General features: G+C 41.6%; 1 protein-coding gene across 2 annotated transcripts in view; it reads right to left on the bottom strand.

Annotated features, from left to right (window-relative positions):
- Positions 1-12493, bottom strand: part of snx30 (sorting nexin family member 30) — a 35423-nt gene extending 22930 nt beyond the window's left edge. The window contains exon 1 of one of the 2 annotated variants that reach the window (XM_062971853.1): positions 12084-12493. In XM_062971853.1, coding sequence (XP_062827923.1) covers positions 12084-12254 — 171 coding nt within the window. In that variant the 5' untranslated portion in view covers positions 12255-12493. The remainder of the gene's footprint in view (positions 1-12083) is intronic. The other variant, XM_003216612.4, reaches the window with a different exon arrangement.
- Between the last annotated feature and the right edge of the window lie 4132 nt (positions 12494-16625).

The raw sequence follows: 16625 nt of genomic DNA, 5'->3' as shown, positions 1-16625 counted from the left end.
TCTGAAAGATTCTTGAAAAGAATGAATAAAAAGAAAAGGCATTCTTTTTTTTTATTCCACAGTGAACTTAGAAAAGACAGAGGAGGTGGCCTTTCCCACTGGGCATTTTCAGAAGACAGCATAGCATAAGCAAGCGGCTAGCATGAGACAATCTAGAAGATTGCTTCCAAACACTAGATTTTGACAAGAAGCATATCGAAAAATTCTTTCCCTATATCCATAACAGGAGGACAATTAGCCATCTGTTGATGCAATGTAAAAATCACTACGCTAGATTCAATAAAGGGTCCATCTGGTCTGACATTCTGTTTCTGATAAAGGGCAACAGAAGTCACCAAAGGGAGTGAGAAAGTAGTATCTGCCTGCAGCATTTTGGAGCTACTACTGCTGGCCACAGATGTACACTTAGATGTCACAGCTAATAAAAAAGGCATTGGAACTCAATGTACCTGATTCTAGCCAATTGCTTTTAAAGCTACAATCATTACATTCCTGAACTGCAGAAGCTAATTTGTATATGAGAGGTGTTTCTGTACTACCCATCAATCACTTCGATCATATGACCCTGAATTGGGTTAAAAAAAAAGATGTTCCACTCCAATGGAAATTAAGAGAAGTCCATGGAACTTCAATGCCAAATAACATTGATATCAATAGAACTCCTAGGCCAATTATATTACACAAAGGTGTAAAATCCACTTGCTTTTTACTGAAACAGTATGCATGATGCAAAGGTAGGGAAACATCTTCAAAACCCCTTGCATATCCAAGGCTATTGCCTGCTTCAAAAAGCATACTTTAATTGAATGTACTGTATAAGCTAAAATTCAGCTTATATTCATACTTTAGAAAATTAAATTCATACTTTAGAAAAGTTGTACCTTTAAAAGTTCTATTTTGAATACAGGGCTGACTCTTCCCCAAAAAATGGGGGGAGGTCCTGGAACATTACTCTGAAGAAAAGTGAATATAATAGCTTATTAAAGCTATCCATAACTGAGCAATGGTAGAATGGCAGAATGATGCACTATAACCGAAAGTGTGATTGCTCAGTTTTGGATTGCTTCAATGTGGGAATAGAATCATAGGTACAGAAGAGGCCCTATCACAATGAAATCCAATCCCTGCCCACTACAGAGTGTCCACTAAAGAATCCCCAACAGGTAGCTTTCTAGACTCTTTTCTAGACACCCCGAGCAGGTAAACCCACCACATTCATTCTTTTTCATAGTAAATTCTCAAACTCTAGAACTGTTTCCACAGCCATCTTGTCCATGTCTTATGCTGTGGACGTCACAAAGCAATGCATTTGGCAAAGCTCAGGAATAAAGATTGGACCCTTTTCACTTTTAATAAAGTTGTAGGATTTTCAATTACATATTACAGAAGCGATTACGGGAGTAAATTCCTTATATTGAAATTTCTACTATGTATTTGCACCTAGGTTTTTTTAATTTTGTGTTTTGCGTTTTGCATTTGAGCTTGAAATACTGATGAGAAGCACTGGCAAAACTGTACAATCAGTTTCTGCACTGATGCCTCATTGGGTGCAGTGAAATTTGGGATGCTGGATTTGTGTTCGCTTTGATATATTAACTGTAGCAATTTCTTTTAAGTTGGTGTTTCATTTTTAAGAAATTCCCTTAAATTGTGCTCATGTTTATACTATTCATTTATAATTGATCCCACAAAACTCAAGGAAGATGCATGTAAACATACACCCACCCTTTTGCTCTACACTCTGAGAACACCAGAACCATTAAGCTGTTCTTTCTGACCTTTCAAGCTACCACAGCAATTCCAATAACCACCCACTTAATCCTATAACACACATTTTCAGTGTCCACTATTTCCTCATCGTTGTTGACAATTCCTCTCTAAGCTATTTCAGGAGCAATTTCTGGCAAATTTGTTTTTCCATGAGCCAGCAATAAAAGGTAAATGTCTCTCACACAGTCTGGAACTGAAACAGAATGGGTTTCTACATGCACTTCTTGCAAAAGTCAATGCTCAACTGGTTTGCCTTCTGTTCCTTTTTAGCAAAATACTCAGCATTTAATATTAAACAATGCCAGCTTCAGCTATGATACAAAATGCCATTTTAATTATATAAATCACCAGGTTGTCTGCATGTATGGATTATTTCTATGGCAGCAGTTCCACACACTCCCATGCAGCTCCCCTTAAAAACAGTTTATTTACTGATATACTGTGTGTCCTCATTTCTAATATGCACTTTTCCCCCATATAAGCATCTCTAAAAATGGGCTGCATCTTAGAATCAAGGGTGTGTGTGTGTGTGTGTGTGTGTGTAAATATCCATTTGGACTGAAACTGATTCAGAAAACTCAGTGATTTATTTGCTAAATCCCCGAAAACAGGATTGGGGGGGGGGGCAGGGGGGCGGGGGGGGGGGCTGGAAGCCCAACAGAAACAAATCAACAGGAGCTGGATCTTTCAGCTACTGGAGATGATGGGGTTAACTGTACTGTACCTGAGACAGAGGCCTGCTGTGGGGGCTCCTGGAGATGAAGGGGTCAACTGCATTGTACCTGAGGCAGTGTCTCTCCTTTCTTCCCCAGCAGCGTCCTTCATTTATTCTGGAAAACTTCCCTAGACCCCTCTTCCAGAGAGGGCCCTACTGGGAACCCACTTTCCAGCAGCACTTGTGTGGAGTGGGCATTGAAAATCCTCTAAGCTCATCCCAGGGCATGATGGAAGTTAAAGTTTTTTCTCTCTCTGTTTCTCAACCAATAAAAGGCCTGGTTGTGTCCATGCTCTGATTGGCTGAGAATGGACACGACAAGTGAATAAAATTCCCAAAACCCTTTCTTGTGGTTTCTTTATTTTTTAAAATGTTACAGTAAAAATTTAAAATAATTCCAAAAAGTCCGCAGATTGGTGAATTGTTATGAAGCTTGGCAGGCCTGCAGTCATAAATGTGGTCTACATCTGAGGTAGGTTTCATGAAGATAGGCCTAAACATGACTGAGAAACGAGCCTTTAAAGTCTCCCCATTGCAATCAATGGGCCGAATCTTTACTGAATCATAGAATAGTAGAGTTGGAAGAGACCTCATGGGCCATCTAGTCCAATCCCCCGCTAAGAAGCAGGAAATCGTTTTCAAAGCACCCCCGACAGATGGCCATCCAGCCTTTGCTTAAAAGCCTCCAAAGAAGGAGCCTCCACTACAGTCCAGGGGAGAGAGTTCCACTGTTGAACAGCCCTCACAGTGAAGAAGTTCTTCCTGATATTCAGGTGGAATCTCCTTTCCTGTAGTTTGAAGCCATTGTTCCACGTCCTAGTCTGCAGGGCAGCAGAAAATAAGCTTGCTCCCTCCTCCCTATGACTTCCCTTCACGTATTTGTACATGGATATCATGTCTCCTCTCAGCCTTCTCTTCTGCAGGCTAAACATGCCCAGCTCTTTAAGCCGCTCCTCATAGGGCTTGTTCTCCAGACCCTTAATCATTTTAGTTGCCCTCCTCTGGACGCTTTCCACCTTGTCAACATCTCCCTTCAACTGCGGTGCCCAAAATTGGACACAGTATTCCAGGTGTGGTCTGACCAAGGCAGAATAGAGGGGGAGCATGACTTCCCTGGATCTAGACGCTATTCCCCTATTGATGCAGGCCAGAATCCCATTGGCTTTTTTAGCTGCCGCATCACATTGTTTAACTTGTTGTTAACGAGGACTCCAAGGTCTTTTTTGCACACACTGCTGTCAAGCCAGGCGTCCCCCATTCTGTATCTTTGCATTCCATTTTTTCTGCCGAAGTAAAATATCTTGCATTTATCCCTGTTGAACTTCATTTTGTTAGTTTCGGCCCATCTCTCTAGTCTGTCAAGATCATTTTGAATTCTGCTCCTGTCTTCTGGAGTGTTAGCTATCCCTCCCAGTTTGGTGTCATCTGCAAACTTGATGATCGTGCCTTCTAACCCTTCGTCTAAGTCGTTAATAAAGATGTTGAACAGAACCGGGCCCAGGACGGAGCCCTGCGGCACTCCACTTATCACTTCTTTCCATGATGAAGACGACGCATTGGTGAGCACCCTTTGGGTTCGTTCGCTTAGTCAATTACAGATCCACCTAACCGTAGTTTTGTCTAGCCCACATTTTACTAGTTTGTTTGCCAGAAGGTCGTGGGGGACTTTGTCGAAGGCCTTACTGAAATCCAGGTAGGCTACATCCACAGCATTTCCTGTATCGACCCAACTCGTAACTTTATCGAAAAAAGAAATCAGATTAATCTGGCATGACTTGTTTTTGGTAAATCTGTGTTGACTATTAGCAATGACCGCATTTGTTTCTAAGTGTTCGCAGACCACTTCCTTAATTATCTTTTCCAGAATCTTGCCTGGTATCGATGGGAGGCTGACCGGACGGTAATTGTTTGGGTCGTTCTTTTTTCCCTTCTTGAAGATAGGGACCACATTCGCCCTCCTCCAATCTGCTGGGACTTCTCCTGTTCTCCAAGAACTCTCGAAGATGATTGCCAGTGGTTCTGAAATAACTTCCGCTAGTTCCTTCAATACTCTTGGATGTAGCTGATCTGGCCCTGGGGACTTGAAAACAGCACACATACACACACACCACCTACTTTTGGAAATTTCCTGATAAACAGAATGAGAGGTTAGCCAAAATTGGTCCTGATTTTGTGCCTAATTGCACATTCCTAATACACACACACTCACACACACACTCATATATGGTACGCATGGTACTGAATTAGTGTGCATCGTACAAGTGATGGCATCTTAGAATTGAAGAAATATGAAATTTGACCTATGGTAATTCCAAAATTGCAGGAATGAATAAGGTGGTATTTCTCCATCCTCAAGGAACTTTCTCTTATACATTTTTCAACCAGGAAAAATGTGATGACCAAGTCTTTGTCTAGTGTGTGCATTAGAAAACACATTGGCCTAAAAGTGACCTTGCATTGGCTTCAATTCTGCTTTTAAACCCAGTTCAAGATGATGGTTTTGACATGCAGAGCCTTTAACGGCTTGAGGCCAGAATACGTGGAAGGCAGCCCCCTCTCAAATAAAGTGCCCAGAAATCCTCAGTGCTTGTTCTACTACACAGAGAAGCTGTATCAGGGAGTACATTAAAGCAGAGATTTCTCTGGAACAGCACCACAACTGTGGATCTCTCTCCCAAGGGATGATCAGGCTGGTTCCATCCAATATCTTGATTTTCCAATAGGCAACTAACACTGCAACATTTTATCCAGAGATTGATCCATAAAACCAACAGGTATCTCTTTTGTTTTCCAAAACTACTTTTAAGAAGCTGTTTTACTGTTTTTGAAAAATGATTGCACTTGTTTTTATTTGCTGTAAATCATCTTAAGAGCCCTGGTTGATAAATATACTTAAATATTAAAAATTATATTATGCAGCTGCTTCACTACATTAACAGGTCTATTTTTACAGTTCTAGTCCAAGACAAAGAAATCCTTAGGATGCCCTAGAAGCTTTAAAAGCTATAGATCTGTTTCTGGACTATATCCAGAAACAGCCTGGAGCTAATCAACCTGATCCTCTTGAGCCAGTATCAATAAGAAGAAAGCCTGTGTAACATAATAAAGGGATAACGAAATAATTCAGGCTGACAAAAGTCAAACAGCAAGTCAATTTACTCTCACAGCACAACTTTTATCAAGCCTGCACTTGGTGTTTTGTATAGGAATGCTTTATAAATTCTACAGCATCACTACCCATGGTCCAGTCACCAGTTGTACAGGCTGAACATCCCTTAATCCAGAATTCCAAAATCTTCCAAGACCATGGACATTTTAAGAAATATGGCTAGGTTCAAAGTTAATATGACAGCCAGCTCTTTCCAAGCTACTCAAATGATGGATGTTTTAATGGAAGCCATAAAGAAAGAATTAGCAACACATACAAATTCACAACCCCATCTATGGAATTTAGTTATGAGTTCTCCTAGCAACAGCAATAGGTTTCACAAGAGCCCAGAAGGACCTAAATTAGAAACTGAAAATTTAAGATAATTCTCTAACTGGAGAAGATGCAACAGAATTTTTAAAAGTAGGCTGAACAAATGGCACATCAGTGCCTCTATGGTTTTGATAAAGTGCTCAGCTCTGCTAGAAAGGACAGCTTTAAATACTTTAATTGAAAACACCTTTTCAGTTCAGATGCTTAGGATTCAAACAGATCCATATTATCTCTCTCATGCAAACACACATACCCACACACATATATGCATATTCCAGTGCATGGTCTCCAAGTTGCAGGGAATCAAGTAAAAAAATCACAGAAAAGGAGGGGGGAAAGAGCAAATCCTCCTATAATTCCAAGAAAAACAATTTAAGAGGCATAGCAAGTCATCATGTGCACGATGAGCATTGCTCCTCAAAAGCTGAAAGAAGATGACATACTCTGAACTAGAGCACACCCACAGTGGTAACTATGGATATGTAAGCCTCAATTTGGCTGTTACACTGACCTCTAAGGTAGAGTTGTTCCAAGGCCCTCCTGATATTTTTATGATCCCCACTTCTTATCCAGCATACCCAAGCATGCCCAAAAGAGAAGGCACTAAGGAAGATGTGATTCAAAAATATCTGTAGAATTGTAATTGCTTATTTGTACTCTAAGCAGTCCAAAAACTGAAGCCAAAGTTTGAACCTATGCTGAAAACATACAGCAGAAACTACATACCTAGTTCTGGTAAAAGCCGAAGACATAGGCCTCAACAGAATCAAGATAAAAATACAGCTCCTTGTGGAGTTATGATGCACCCAAGCTTTTTAAGGGGAGTGGCAGCAACATCAAGATAAAAAATTTCTCCCAGTCAGAGAAATGTGGTAGATTTTCCAGAAATTTTCCTGATGCTATATTTTAAATAAATAACAGCTTACCTATGGGGAACTGTCCACACCATACACATATGTTTTACATTTATTCATTGCTGTTTCAGCTGTTGTACTGCAATCAATCATTTGGAGACACAGAATGTTCAGCTAGTCATACTGAATCTGATTTTTCTTAACTTGAAATAAAAGTCAACACATATTACAGCAAGTGAAAAAGTGAGTGAACCTGACAGTATTACTCCCAAAAAAAATAATCCTAAAGATATCAGATATATATCAGGTACAGCACTCTTGGCATGAATACTATAAAAAATGTGGGGGGTTTTTTCAAGTGTGGTCATTTTTGTTAAATATATGGGACTCATATGCTCTATTATTACCAATATTTTCTCAAAATAATTTCTACATAAAGCTTTAAATGATTTGAAAATGTTTTAATTTTATGTGCTATATCAGATATTGTTATCAACAGCACTGAAAAAATATCTAGTTCTACTTCAACTAAAAACCACATACCCCTGACCCCAAGAAGAGGTCCTCAACTCAAAGATCTAGCATTATCAAGGAAACATCTAAAGTTATAACGCTTCTGAGAGTATGCACAGTAGTTTGCTGTTGATGCTCTTGTGTGCCTTCAAGTAGTTTCTGATGTATGGAGATTCTAAGGTGAACCTATCATGGATTTTCTGGGGCTAAGTGCATTAATCACCCAAGATCACCCAGTGAGTTACCATGGCTGATCAAAGAATGTAACCCTCGTCCCCCAGAATCATAATCCAAGGCTCAAACTACTACACCATGCCAGCTTTTGCACATAACCATAATCTTTTCTTCAGACAGCATGAGAGTTTCTGTCCAGGATTGACCTCTTACCCTATGTTGCTCCCCAAATCAACTGCTTGATGTTATACTTACCAATGTTGTACCTTGTCTCAGGATACTGAGAAAAAAGGGGGACCTTTGACATTACTTTACAAAAACATCAAGCTGATGCACTGGCACTAGAAACTCCAAACTACGTGACAACAGCCAGCACAATTCCTTCCCTTCTGGCCAAGGATGGAGCCACATCAGCAATTCTTATTATCTGATCTAGAGATTCCAAAGAAAACTATAGGCAAGTATTTCCTACATCACTGACATATTACTGGAGGGACATAGCTATGGCTAAAAGGAACAAATATGTCTTGAAATGTTCGCCTTTAAACTTTGTTCACAGAAATGTGCTGGATTACAACTAGGGCAGTCTTATTAGCATCCTTTGGAAGACTAGCGGGCGAGGATAGTGTTTCTCCCAAGAGGCTAACCCTTTAATCCACTAGTTTCCAGCAAAATACACAAGCCCTATTTATGAAATGCAATACTTCTGTCACTAAATGTAATATATGAAGGCCTATAGCTTCTTCATGCACCTGATGTACATGAGTTTTGGCTTTTGGAAGCCAACTATATTAAACTGTACCATGTGGAACTGCAACCTGCGTTAAAAGCTCCCACTACTTTGTTGCTATACCCCCTTCCACCCCCTGCACAAACCAATGACGTTTCAGAACTATGCTCCAGGCAGAGAAAAACAATTACACAAGTTTGGACTGACTATCTCCCATTTATTTCACAATGCATTTAAAAAGAAGAAAAAAGCAGAATGTATCTCTTGTTCAGCAAACTTATTAAACCCACCCATGTTGCAACTAGACTTCTCAGAAAAACCACTGAGCCTTCTGCACAATGTACGAACTCTCTTGACAGTATTCTCAAGAGTTATGTGCTGCTTGGGGAAAGGGGCATTTACTTAAGTTTTGTGGCAGGGTAGAGGTCCTAGAAAACATTTTGGTCTATAATTTCCATAACCCCCACTCTCCGTGGGGACTGTGGAAGCTATAGTCCAAACATTTGATGGAGTAAACATACCCCATTCCTGGTAAGCTTGTCAATCTGTGTTTTAAACTGTATATCATTGCAGCTGGCTTATCTCAAAGTAGTAGTTTCTTAGCAATACTTGTTACACTGGGAATCATGCACTGTTTTCATTATTGTAAGCTGAGTGGGAAAGATGGCAGTTTTGGCAGGCTGCTTAGAAGTATTTGTGATAAAATCTACCAAGCAGAACATTTTTCATATACCATTCTGGGCACAGCAACAAATTACAAGGAAAATTTCAACCTACAAGCCCACCACTGAAATTAGGCCAGTGCCTATGTTGGTTGGGGGATTATGGGAGTCAACATCCAAAAAGTAAGATATAATTTAGACACCAATATTATCCAGCACACACACTGAATGTTTAACTATGGGAGAATGCTTAACAGCTAAATTAACTGTTCAATAGCCCCGGTGGCGAAGTGCGTTAAAGCACTGAGCTGGAGACCGAAAGGTCCCAGGTTCAAACCCCGGGAGCGGCGGGAGTAGCCGCTGTTAGTTCCAGCTCCTGCCAACCTAGCAGTTTGAAAACATGACAATGTGAGTAGATCAATAGGTACCGCTCCGGCGGGAAGGTAATGGCGCTCCATGCAGTCATGCCGGCCACATGATCTTGGAGGTGTCTACGGAAACGCCAGCTCTTCAGCTTAGAAATGGAGATGAGCACCAACCCCCATAGTCAGACATGACTGGACTTAACGTCAGGGGAAAACCTTTACCTTCTACTAGTGTTTTAATAGTTTTACTATTATTACTGATTTAAGATACGTTCTGTTTTTCCTTCTGTTGTGAACTGCCTCAAGTCTCACACTAGGAAAAAGAACACAATGATAATAATAATATATCCAGACATAAAATGCTAACAAAAAACACATAATCAGTTTTATGCATTTAATTAATGTACCTGAAATCAACCTGAAGTCAGACAAAGCTACAATGAAAACTAGATGAATTACTAAGAAACGTGGTAGGGAGATCCAGGAAATCTACAGTCTGACCTGCAAAACCAGCAGTTTTGTCAGACTGTCTCTGAATTTTTAATTTATGACTCTCTGTGCAGGAAATCCACAAGTTCACCTGTTGAGCAAGGGGTTGTGAAATAGCATTCTATATACAGTGGGTACTTGGTATTTGCTGGGATTTGGATCCAGGACCCCCTTATGAACCAAACTCCATGGATTATATGCAATGGTGTAGTAAAATGTATCCCTTATATAAACCAGCAAAATCAAGTTTTCTTTAAAAAATGTTTTGGGTGCAGGGAATATTTTCCAACGGCATATGCAGTATACATAATCCACAGATGTGGTGAACCAACTGTACTTCCAGAAGTTCCCCACCAAATTACTAACTAAACTAGTTTTCAAGGTATCATTTTTTAAAAATAAAATCTTATTTTATTTTTTCTTGAAGCTTGCCTTTAAAACCAGATCATGTGTGCCTCCCAATTCACACAATCGAGTATGCAAGGAGGCAGAATCTGGCATTCATCCAGATTGCTTTACTTGCATTGCCAGTTTGCTTGTAACACAGCCAACATCTATGATTCCACTGCCAGTATGCCAGATAACAGGGAACGGCAAAAAGTGCTCTCAAGGCACTAACATCCCAGATTAGAGGATCCCATTGTGTGCATAAAAACAGACATTTCAGCATCTTCCACTGAAGGACACGGCACTTTAGAAATCCTGCTAAAACCTCTTAAAATTTGAAAAACACAGCTCCCTAGCTCCAAGGAACTTGCAATCTAAATCTGACAAAGAGGAGTCAAGTCAAAATTGTCCCAACTACCAATCCATCCCATTTCATCATCTTGGCTAAAAAAAGATTAAAGCAAGGCAGATTAAAAGAAAACATACAGCTCAACAGATAACCCTAATGCATCCAAAAAATCATGACCTAAGACTGGATAAAAACCTTTCCTAGCACCCAACAAGCACAAACTTCGGCCAGCTTGGCGGGGACCCCTGGTTTTTAAGAGTGCATGGGGCTGCTGTGACTTAGCCTACAAAACCCTGAACCAGTGGTTCTCAACTGTGGGTCCCCAAATGTTTCGGCCTACAAATCCCAGAAATCCCAGCCAGTTTACCAGCTGTTAGGATTTCTGGGAGTTGAAGGCCAAAACTTCTGGGGACTCACAGGTTGAGAACCACTGCCCTAAACAGTTTTGGCCCAGCTTACCTGTCTGAACGTATCTTCCCCTATGGACCAGCTCGGACGTTAAGATCTGCCAGGAAGGCCTTGCCCTTGGTCCCACTCACTTCACAGGTGTGACTGGTGGGGACGAGGGACAGGGCCTGCTCAGTGGTGGCCCCTTGGCTATGGCACTTCATCCCCAGCATTAGGTCAGCTTCCTCCCTCTCAGTTTTAAGAAAGGAAGTTAAAACCTGACTTTGGACCCAAGCATTTGGAGAGTAGTACAACCACAGTGCAATATATACAAATCAGCTTGAACTATGGCCCCTTCCATACAGCTGAATAAAACCCCACATTATCTGCTTTGAAATGGAATATATGGCAGCGTGGACTCAGGTAACCTAGTTCAAAGCAGATATTGTGGGATTTTCTGCCTTGATATTCTGGGTTATATGACTGCGTTGAAGGTTTATATGACTGCAGGATTGAGTGCTATGTTTTTAACAGTTATTTTATTGTATTTATATGCTTTATTCTCAGATTTTAATGTTTAATGTGTTGTGTATTTGCATGCGTTTATGTTTCAACGTGGCACTGAATTATTGCCGAACTGGAAACCGCTCTGAGTCCCCTCCGGGGGTGAAATAGAGCAGGGTAAAAATGCAGCAAATAATGAATAAATAAAAAAATAATTTTATATGCTCTTAGTGATGTTTTTACTTTTATATTCGTATATTTTAAGTTGTATAGCAACCTTTTCAGTTGTGAGCCGCTTTGAGTCTCCGTGTGGAGAGAAAAAGCGGGATATATATAAACATATTAATAATATTAACAAAAACAACCTCGGCCCTCCAGGTGTTTTGGACTTCAACTCCCCACAATTCCTAACACCGAAGTCCAAAATATTTGGAGGGCCTAAGTCTGCCCATGTTTGGTGTAGATCAGGCATGGGCAAACTTTGGCCCTCCAGGTGTTTTGGATTTCAACTTCCACAATTCCTAACAGCCTACCGGGAGTTGAAATCCAAAACACCTGGAGGGCCAAAGTTTGCCCATGCCTGGTGTAGATGCACCGCAGCAGGGTCGGGGCATCCCCAAATGGCCCAAGAAGCAACGGTGGGCTCCCCTTGCCCCTCCCTTCCCACCTCGTCTCCACCCTCCTGGGGCGCGCCAGTCCCTACCTTGTCGGCCAGGCTCCGCGGGAGTTGCAGCTCCGGGCTGGGCGTGAGGTCCCCTGCGGCCTCCTCGCTGCTGGAGGCGGCCAGCGGGTGCGGCATGTCCCGCAGCGACCTGGGTCCCGAGGAAGGCAGCGTCTTGGGAGTCCCCGCCCCGCCGCCCCCGGCTGCAGACATCGCGGGGAGGCGCCCAGGCTTCCCCGGGGCCGAGCTAGGCAGCAGGCGGGCGGGCCGACGGCAAGAGCGCCTTGCCAAACACACACACACAGAGGAAGGAAGAAAGGCCCGGCCGCCTGGCAGGAAAGCCGCTCGAGAGAGACACAACGTAGCAGCGCTTTCACCCGGAGAGAGTACTGCGCCCAGCCCCGCCCACTCTGGCTATCGCGGGCGGCTATAGGCCGAGGGGCCTCTGATTGACAGACGCCCGCTCGCGCGCCGTCCCCTCCCCCTTCTTTGGCCCTCTGGGTTTAATTTGTAGTCTCTTAATGGAAGATGTCCGTTAAAAGGGGGAAGGGGGGGGGGAAGGAGGGAGTGGAAACACCACCATCACAACAACACCTTATTCTCTCTCTCCCTCAGTCCCATACACAGTCACGCCCCGTTTGCCATGACGTGTGCGTGTATTCAAGCCTCCTGTCGACTCCTAAATTGTCCCCTTTTGTGAAGAAAATAAAAAAGATTTCTGAGGGAAACTGTGGAGGCTATAAACAACAGCAACACCTTATTCCCCTCATCTATACACACAAGACATGCCCCATTTGCCAAAGACACTCCTTGTTGGCATGTCAAAACCATGAATTGTCCCTGTTGTGAGAGAAATAAGAAATTTTTAGGCGTTTTTGAGGAATGTATCTAATTAAAACAACAGCAACACCTTATTCCCCTCATCTACACACACAAGACACACCCCATTTGTTAAAGACACTCCTTGTTGACATGTCAAAGCCATGAATTCTCCCTATTGTGAGAGAAATGAGGGTTTTGAGACATTTTTGAAGGAATATCTATAAACAACAGCAACACTTTTCCACCTCATCTTCACACACAAGACACGCCCCATTTTCCATGACACTATTTACATGTGTGTGTGTGTCAATTTCTGGCCCAGTTAGAAAAATAAAGATTTCTGAGGAAAGCTGGAGGAGAACTCGAATTAAAGCAAAAACAACACCTTATTCCCTCATCTTTACACACAAGACACACCCCATTTATCAAAGACACTCCTTGTTGATATGGCAAAGCCATGAATTGTCCCTGTTGTGAGGGAAATGGGGGTTTTGAGACATTTTTGAGGAATATCTATAAACAACAGCAACACCTTTTCACCTCATCTATACACACATGACACACTTCATTTGCCAAAGACATGTGTTGACTTCCGGCGAAGCCATGAATTGCCCAAATTGTGAGGAAAATAAAGATTTCTGAGGAAAGCTGGAGGACATCTCGAATTAAAGCAAAAACAACACCTTATTCCCTTATCTATCTATACACATAAAACACACTCCATTTGTCATAGACACTCTTGCTTATATGGCAAAGCCATAAATTGTCCCTGTTTTTGAATTAGAGCAATTTAAAGCAATCACTGATAGTGAGATCGGGGCTCAGCAACAATTGTGAGGAAAATAGGGGTTTTTGAGGCATTCTTGAGGAATGTATCCAATTAAAACAACAGCAACACCTTGTTCCCTCATCTATACACACAAGGAACACCCCATTTGCTAAAGACACTCCTTGTTGATATGGCAAAGACACAAAATCTCCCTGTTGTGAGGGAAATAGAAGCTTTTGAGGCATTTTTGAGGAATATATCCAATTAAAACAATAGCAACATGTAACAGTATAACAGTGCTACTCTCTCCCCCTCTGTGTGTGTGGGTTTTTTTTCAGTTTGCTAATCATTTCTGTCTGTCATTTGATTAAAATTATCTTTTCTGGGGCTTTGCTCAGATATATGATGGTCTGATGCTAACTGCATCAGGAAAAAAAACCTCTGTTTACTTGACTGCAAATACCAAGAAACAGTTAACGGTATACTCTGGGATCTGCATGCAAACTAACATCTGCTGAAGGTTTTTGAAAATGATAGGCCAGTCTTCATGTTGCCAAGGTCTTGCCTATAAATTTAGATTTGATCAGACAATTGTTATGGTGTCAAGTCCAATGCAGTCAGCCCTCCAGAAAACTGTTGTTCTCTTTGGAAGCCTTCTCCTCCCTGCCCAAGCACCAGAAGCAGTTTGAGGTTTCCCTGCTGAATATTTCCTTGGGAGGGATGACCAGACCACACCCACAGTATACCCACTAATATATCGTTCTCACAATGAAATGGGACAAGATATCTGCACTTAATGAAGGTGTATTGGGAAAATATAATACTTGTATTGGAAACTATATATTGAATGTAATCATATTAAAAGGTAGGAATAGGAAAAATATAATCACAAGCAGAATTGTGTGCCTATAGCCAAAAAATACACTCTGCTTAGCAAAATAACTGTCTCCCCATAGCAAAGACCAAAGTTCACCCTAAGTGCCAGAGACATATGTTAAGTGTCAACAAGAATAGATAAGCTATTGGACAAGAGATACATTAAGGCTTTTTGGGATGTCAAGATAAGACCTGGCGCCGGGGGGGGGGGGGAGTGCTAATGACTCTCTGACAGCTAAGATAGGAGGAAAATCCTTAATTAATGGATCCTGAGAGCTGAGATGGAAATTCCAGAGATAACGTCTAATGAAGGGTCAGAGGTCTTGAAGTAGTCTATATTTTAGGAAAATGCAAAGATAGCTTTTTAGTAAGTGCAAAGTAAGACTTTTTTGACACTAATTGGTGATGGATAATACCTATGTGACGTAGATAGAGGCAGGCCAAAATAGTATACAAGGATCTGTGTTTCTTTGTCTAGGTACCTTCGCTTTCCTGATTACAGGAGAAGGTCTCCTTTTTCTTATTGCTATATTCTAACTGGCCATTGAGAATAAACGTCATTTTTTCTACAGCCACCGGAACTCTCTTTGTCTCATTTCCTCAAACCTTTGTCTGCCATTTCACACTCAAGCCGGCTACTGAATCGTAGAGGAAAAGAGTTTTCTATCATGGAAAAATATCACATTTTCAATAGCTGTGCAGTATTAACAGCATTTGGAAAACCATGACATCAAGTGATAAATCTGAGACAAACACAGGATAAAATCACTGATATGAGGATATAGCAGCATGGTATGATAAGAATTAAGGCTATATTTATTTATTTCGTGTCAAAAGCATTGCATAACAAATACATTTTAAAATGATAAAAAAAGGAAATCACAAGCAACTAAATAGTTTTAGACCAAAAGCGGGCAACAGCAACCGCATTGTCCGTAGCTATAAACAACTTCTCCTCCGTACATGAGGCAGGACATTGTAGGCAAGCATACATACGCGACGTTGTTTGTTCTGCTCCACAGTCACACAAGGTGGAGGATTCCTCCAGTAGTGCCACCTTTCCAAGTTGTCTTTAGATCTGTCCACTCCGCTTCTGAGTCTGTTCAAGGACTTCCAAGTTGCCCATCCTTGGTTTGCCCCAGGAGGAAGACCCTCGTGGGGGGCCATCCAGTTGGAATTGCCAGGTTTAGCTGCCCAGAGGGACACCCTTGCTGCTGCTGGAGGAACATCAAGGGGAGTAGTGATTCTCATGAAGCCCTTCCTTAATTTGAGTCTGGTGGGAGGAGGCTGATAGTCATGCAGTGGGTGGCTTTCACAATGTTCAACCTTATTTCTCTCACCGTTAGCAGCAACTTCCCGTCGCACGTCAGGAGGGGCAATGCCAGCTAACTTGTAGAGTTTATCAACAGGTGTAGGTTTAAGGCATCCTGTGATTATTCTGCATGTTTCGTTTAGTTTTTTTTTTTTAGTTATAGCCTTAATCCATTCATCCAATGCTTTCTAAACCCAAAAGCATTGGATGAATGGATTAAGGCTATAACTAAAATGTGTTACTTTGTCCAGATTAGGTATTTATAGAATGAGTGGTGCTGGTACACTGGTTTAAAAGGCATGAATGCTCTTCTAGCTAACACAAAAAATGTGAGATCTCAGGCCCAGGGCTCAATTCAAGAGCACATCCATGCTGTAAATCATCTCTTTAGGAGAAGTACAATCCCATCTAGCATGTGCTGAATCCTTGTTTCTTGATCTTCATTGGTACTGACCAGAAACACTTTGGTCTTACGTCCCTCCCCTGTGCCATTTCCCTGTCAGATGGGGAAAATAGTTTTAAAAGGTGGGTAGCCCCATTAGAGCTGCCCAAAAATGCTTTCCCAAGCGTGCTGGCTGAGTAAACATCTCGTGAACTTCCACAACACTTCAAGCATCCTCGCATAGTTCCCCCATAGTCAGGTGGGAATTAATCATGGGGAGGAGGCAAACCACCAGCAGAATCAATATAGCTTCATTGTAGGTTTGCAGCCTTCTACAATAAAATCCATAGGTGTAAATTTGGGAAACATTGCTACAGTTAAAAAAAAAAAACAATATGTCTCCTATTTAGGGAAGCTGGAATC

Source organism: Anolis carolinensis, chromosome 2 (assembly GCF_035594765.1).
Source record: "Anolis carolinensis isolate JA03-04 chromosome 2, rAnoCar3.1.pri, whole genome shotgun sequence".
NCBI lineage: Eukaryota > Metazoa > Chordata > Lepidosauria > Squamata > Dactyloidae > Anolis > Anolis carolinensis.
The sequence above is the reverse complement of the archived record's forward strand: the minus strand, read 5'-3'. Positions and strand labels throughout refer to the sequence as shown.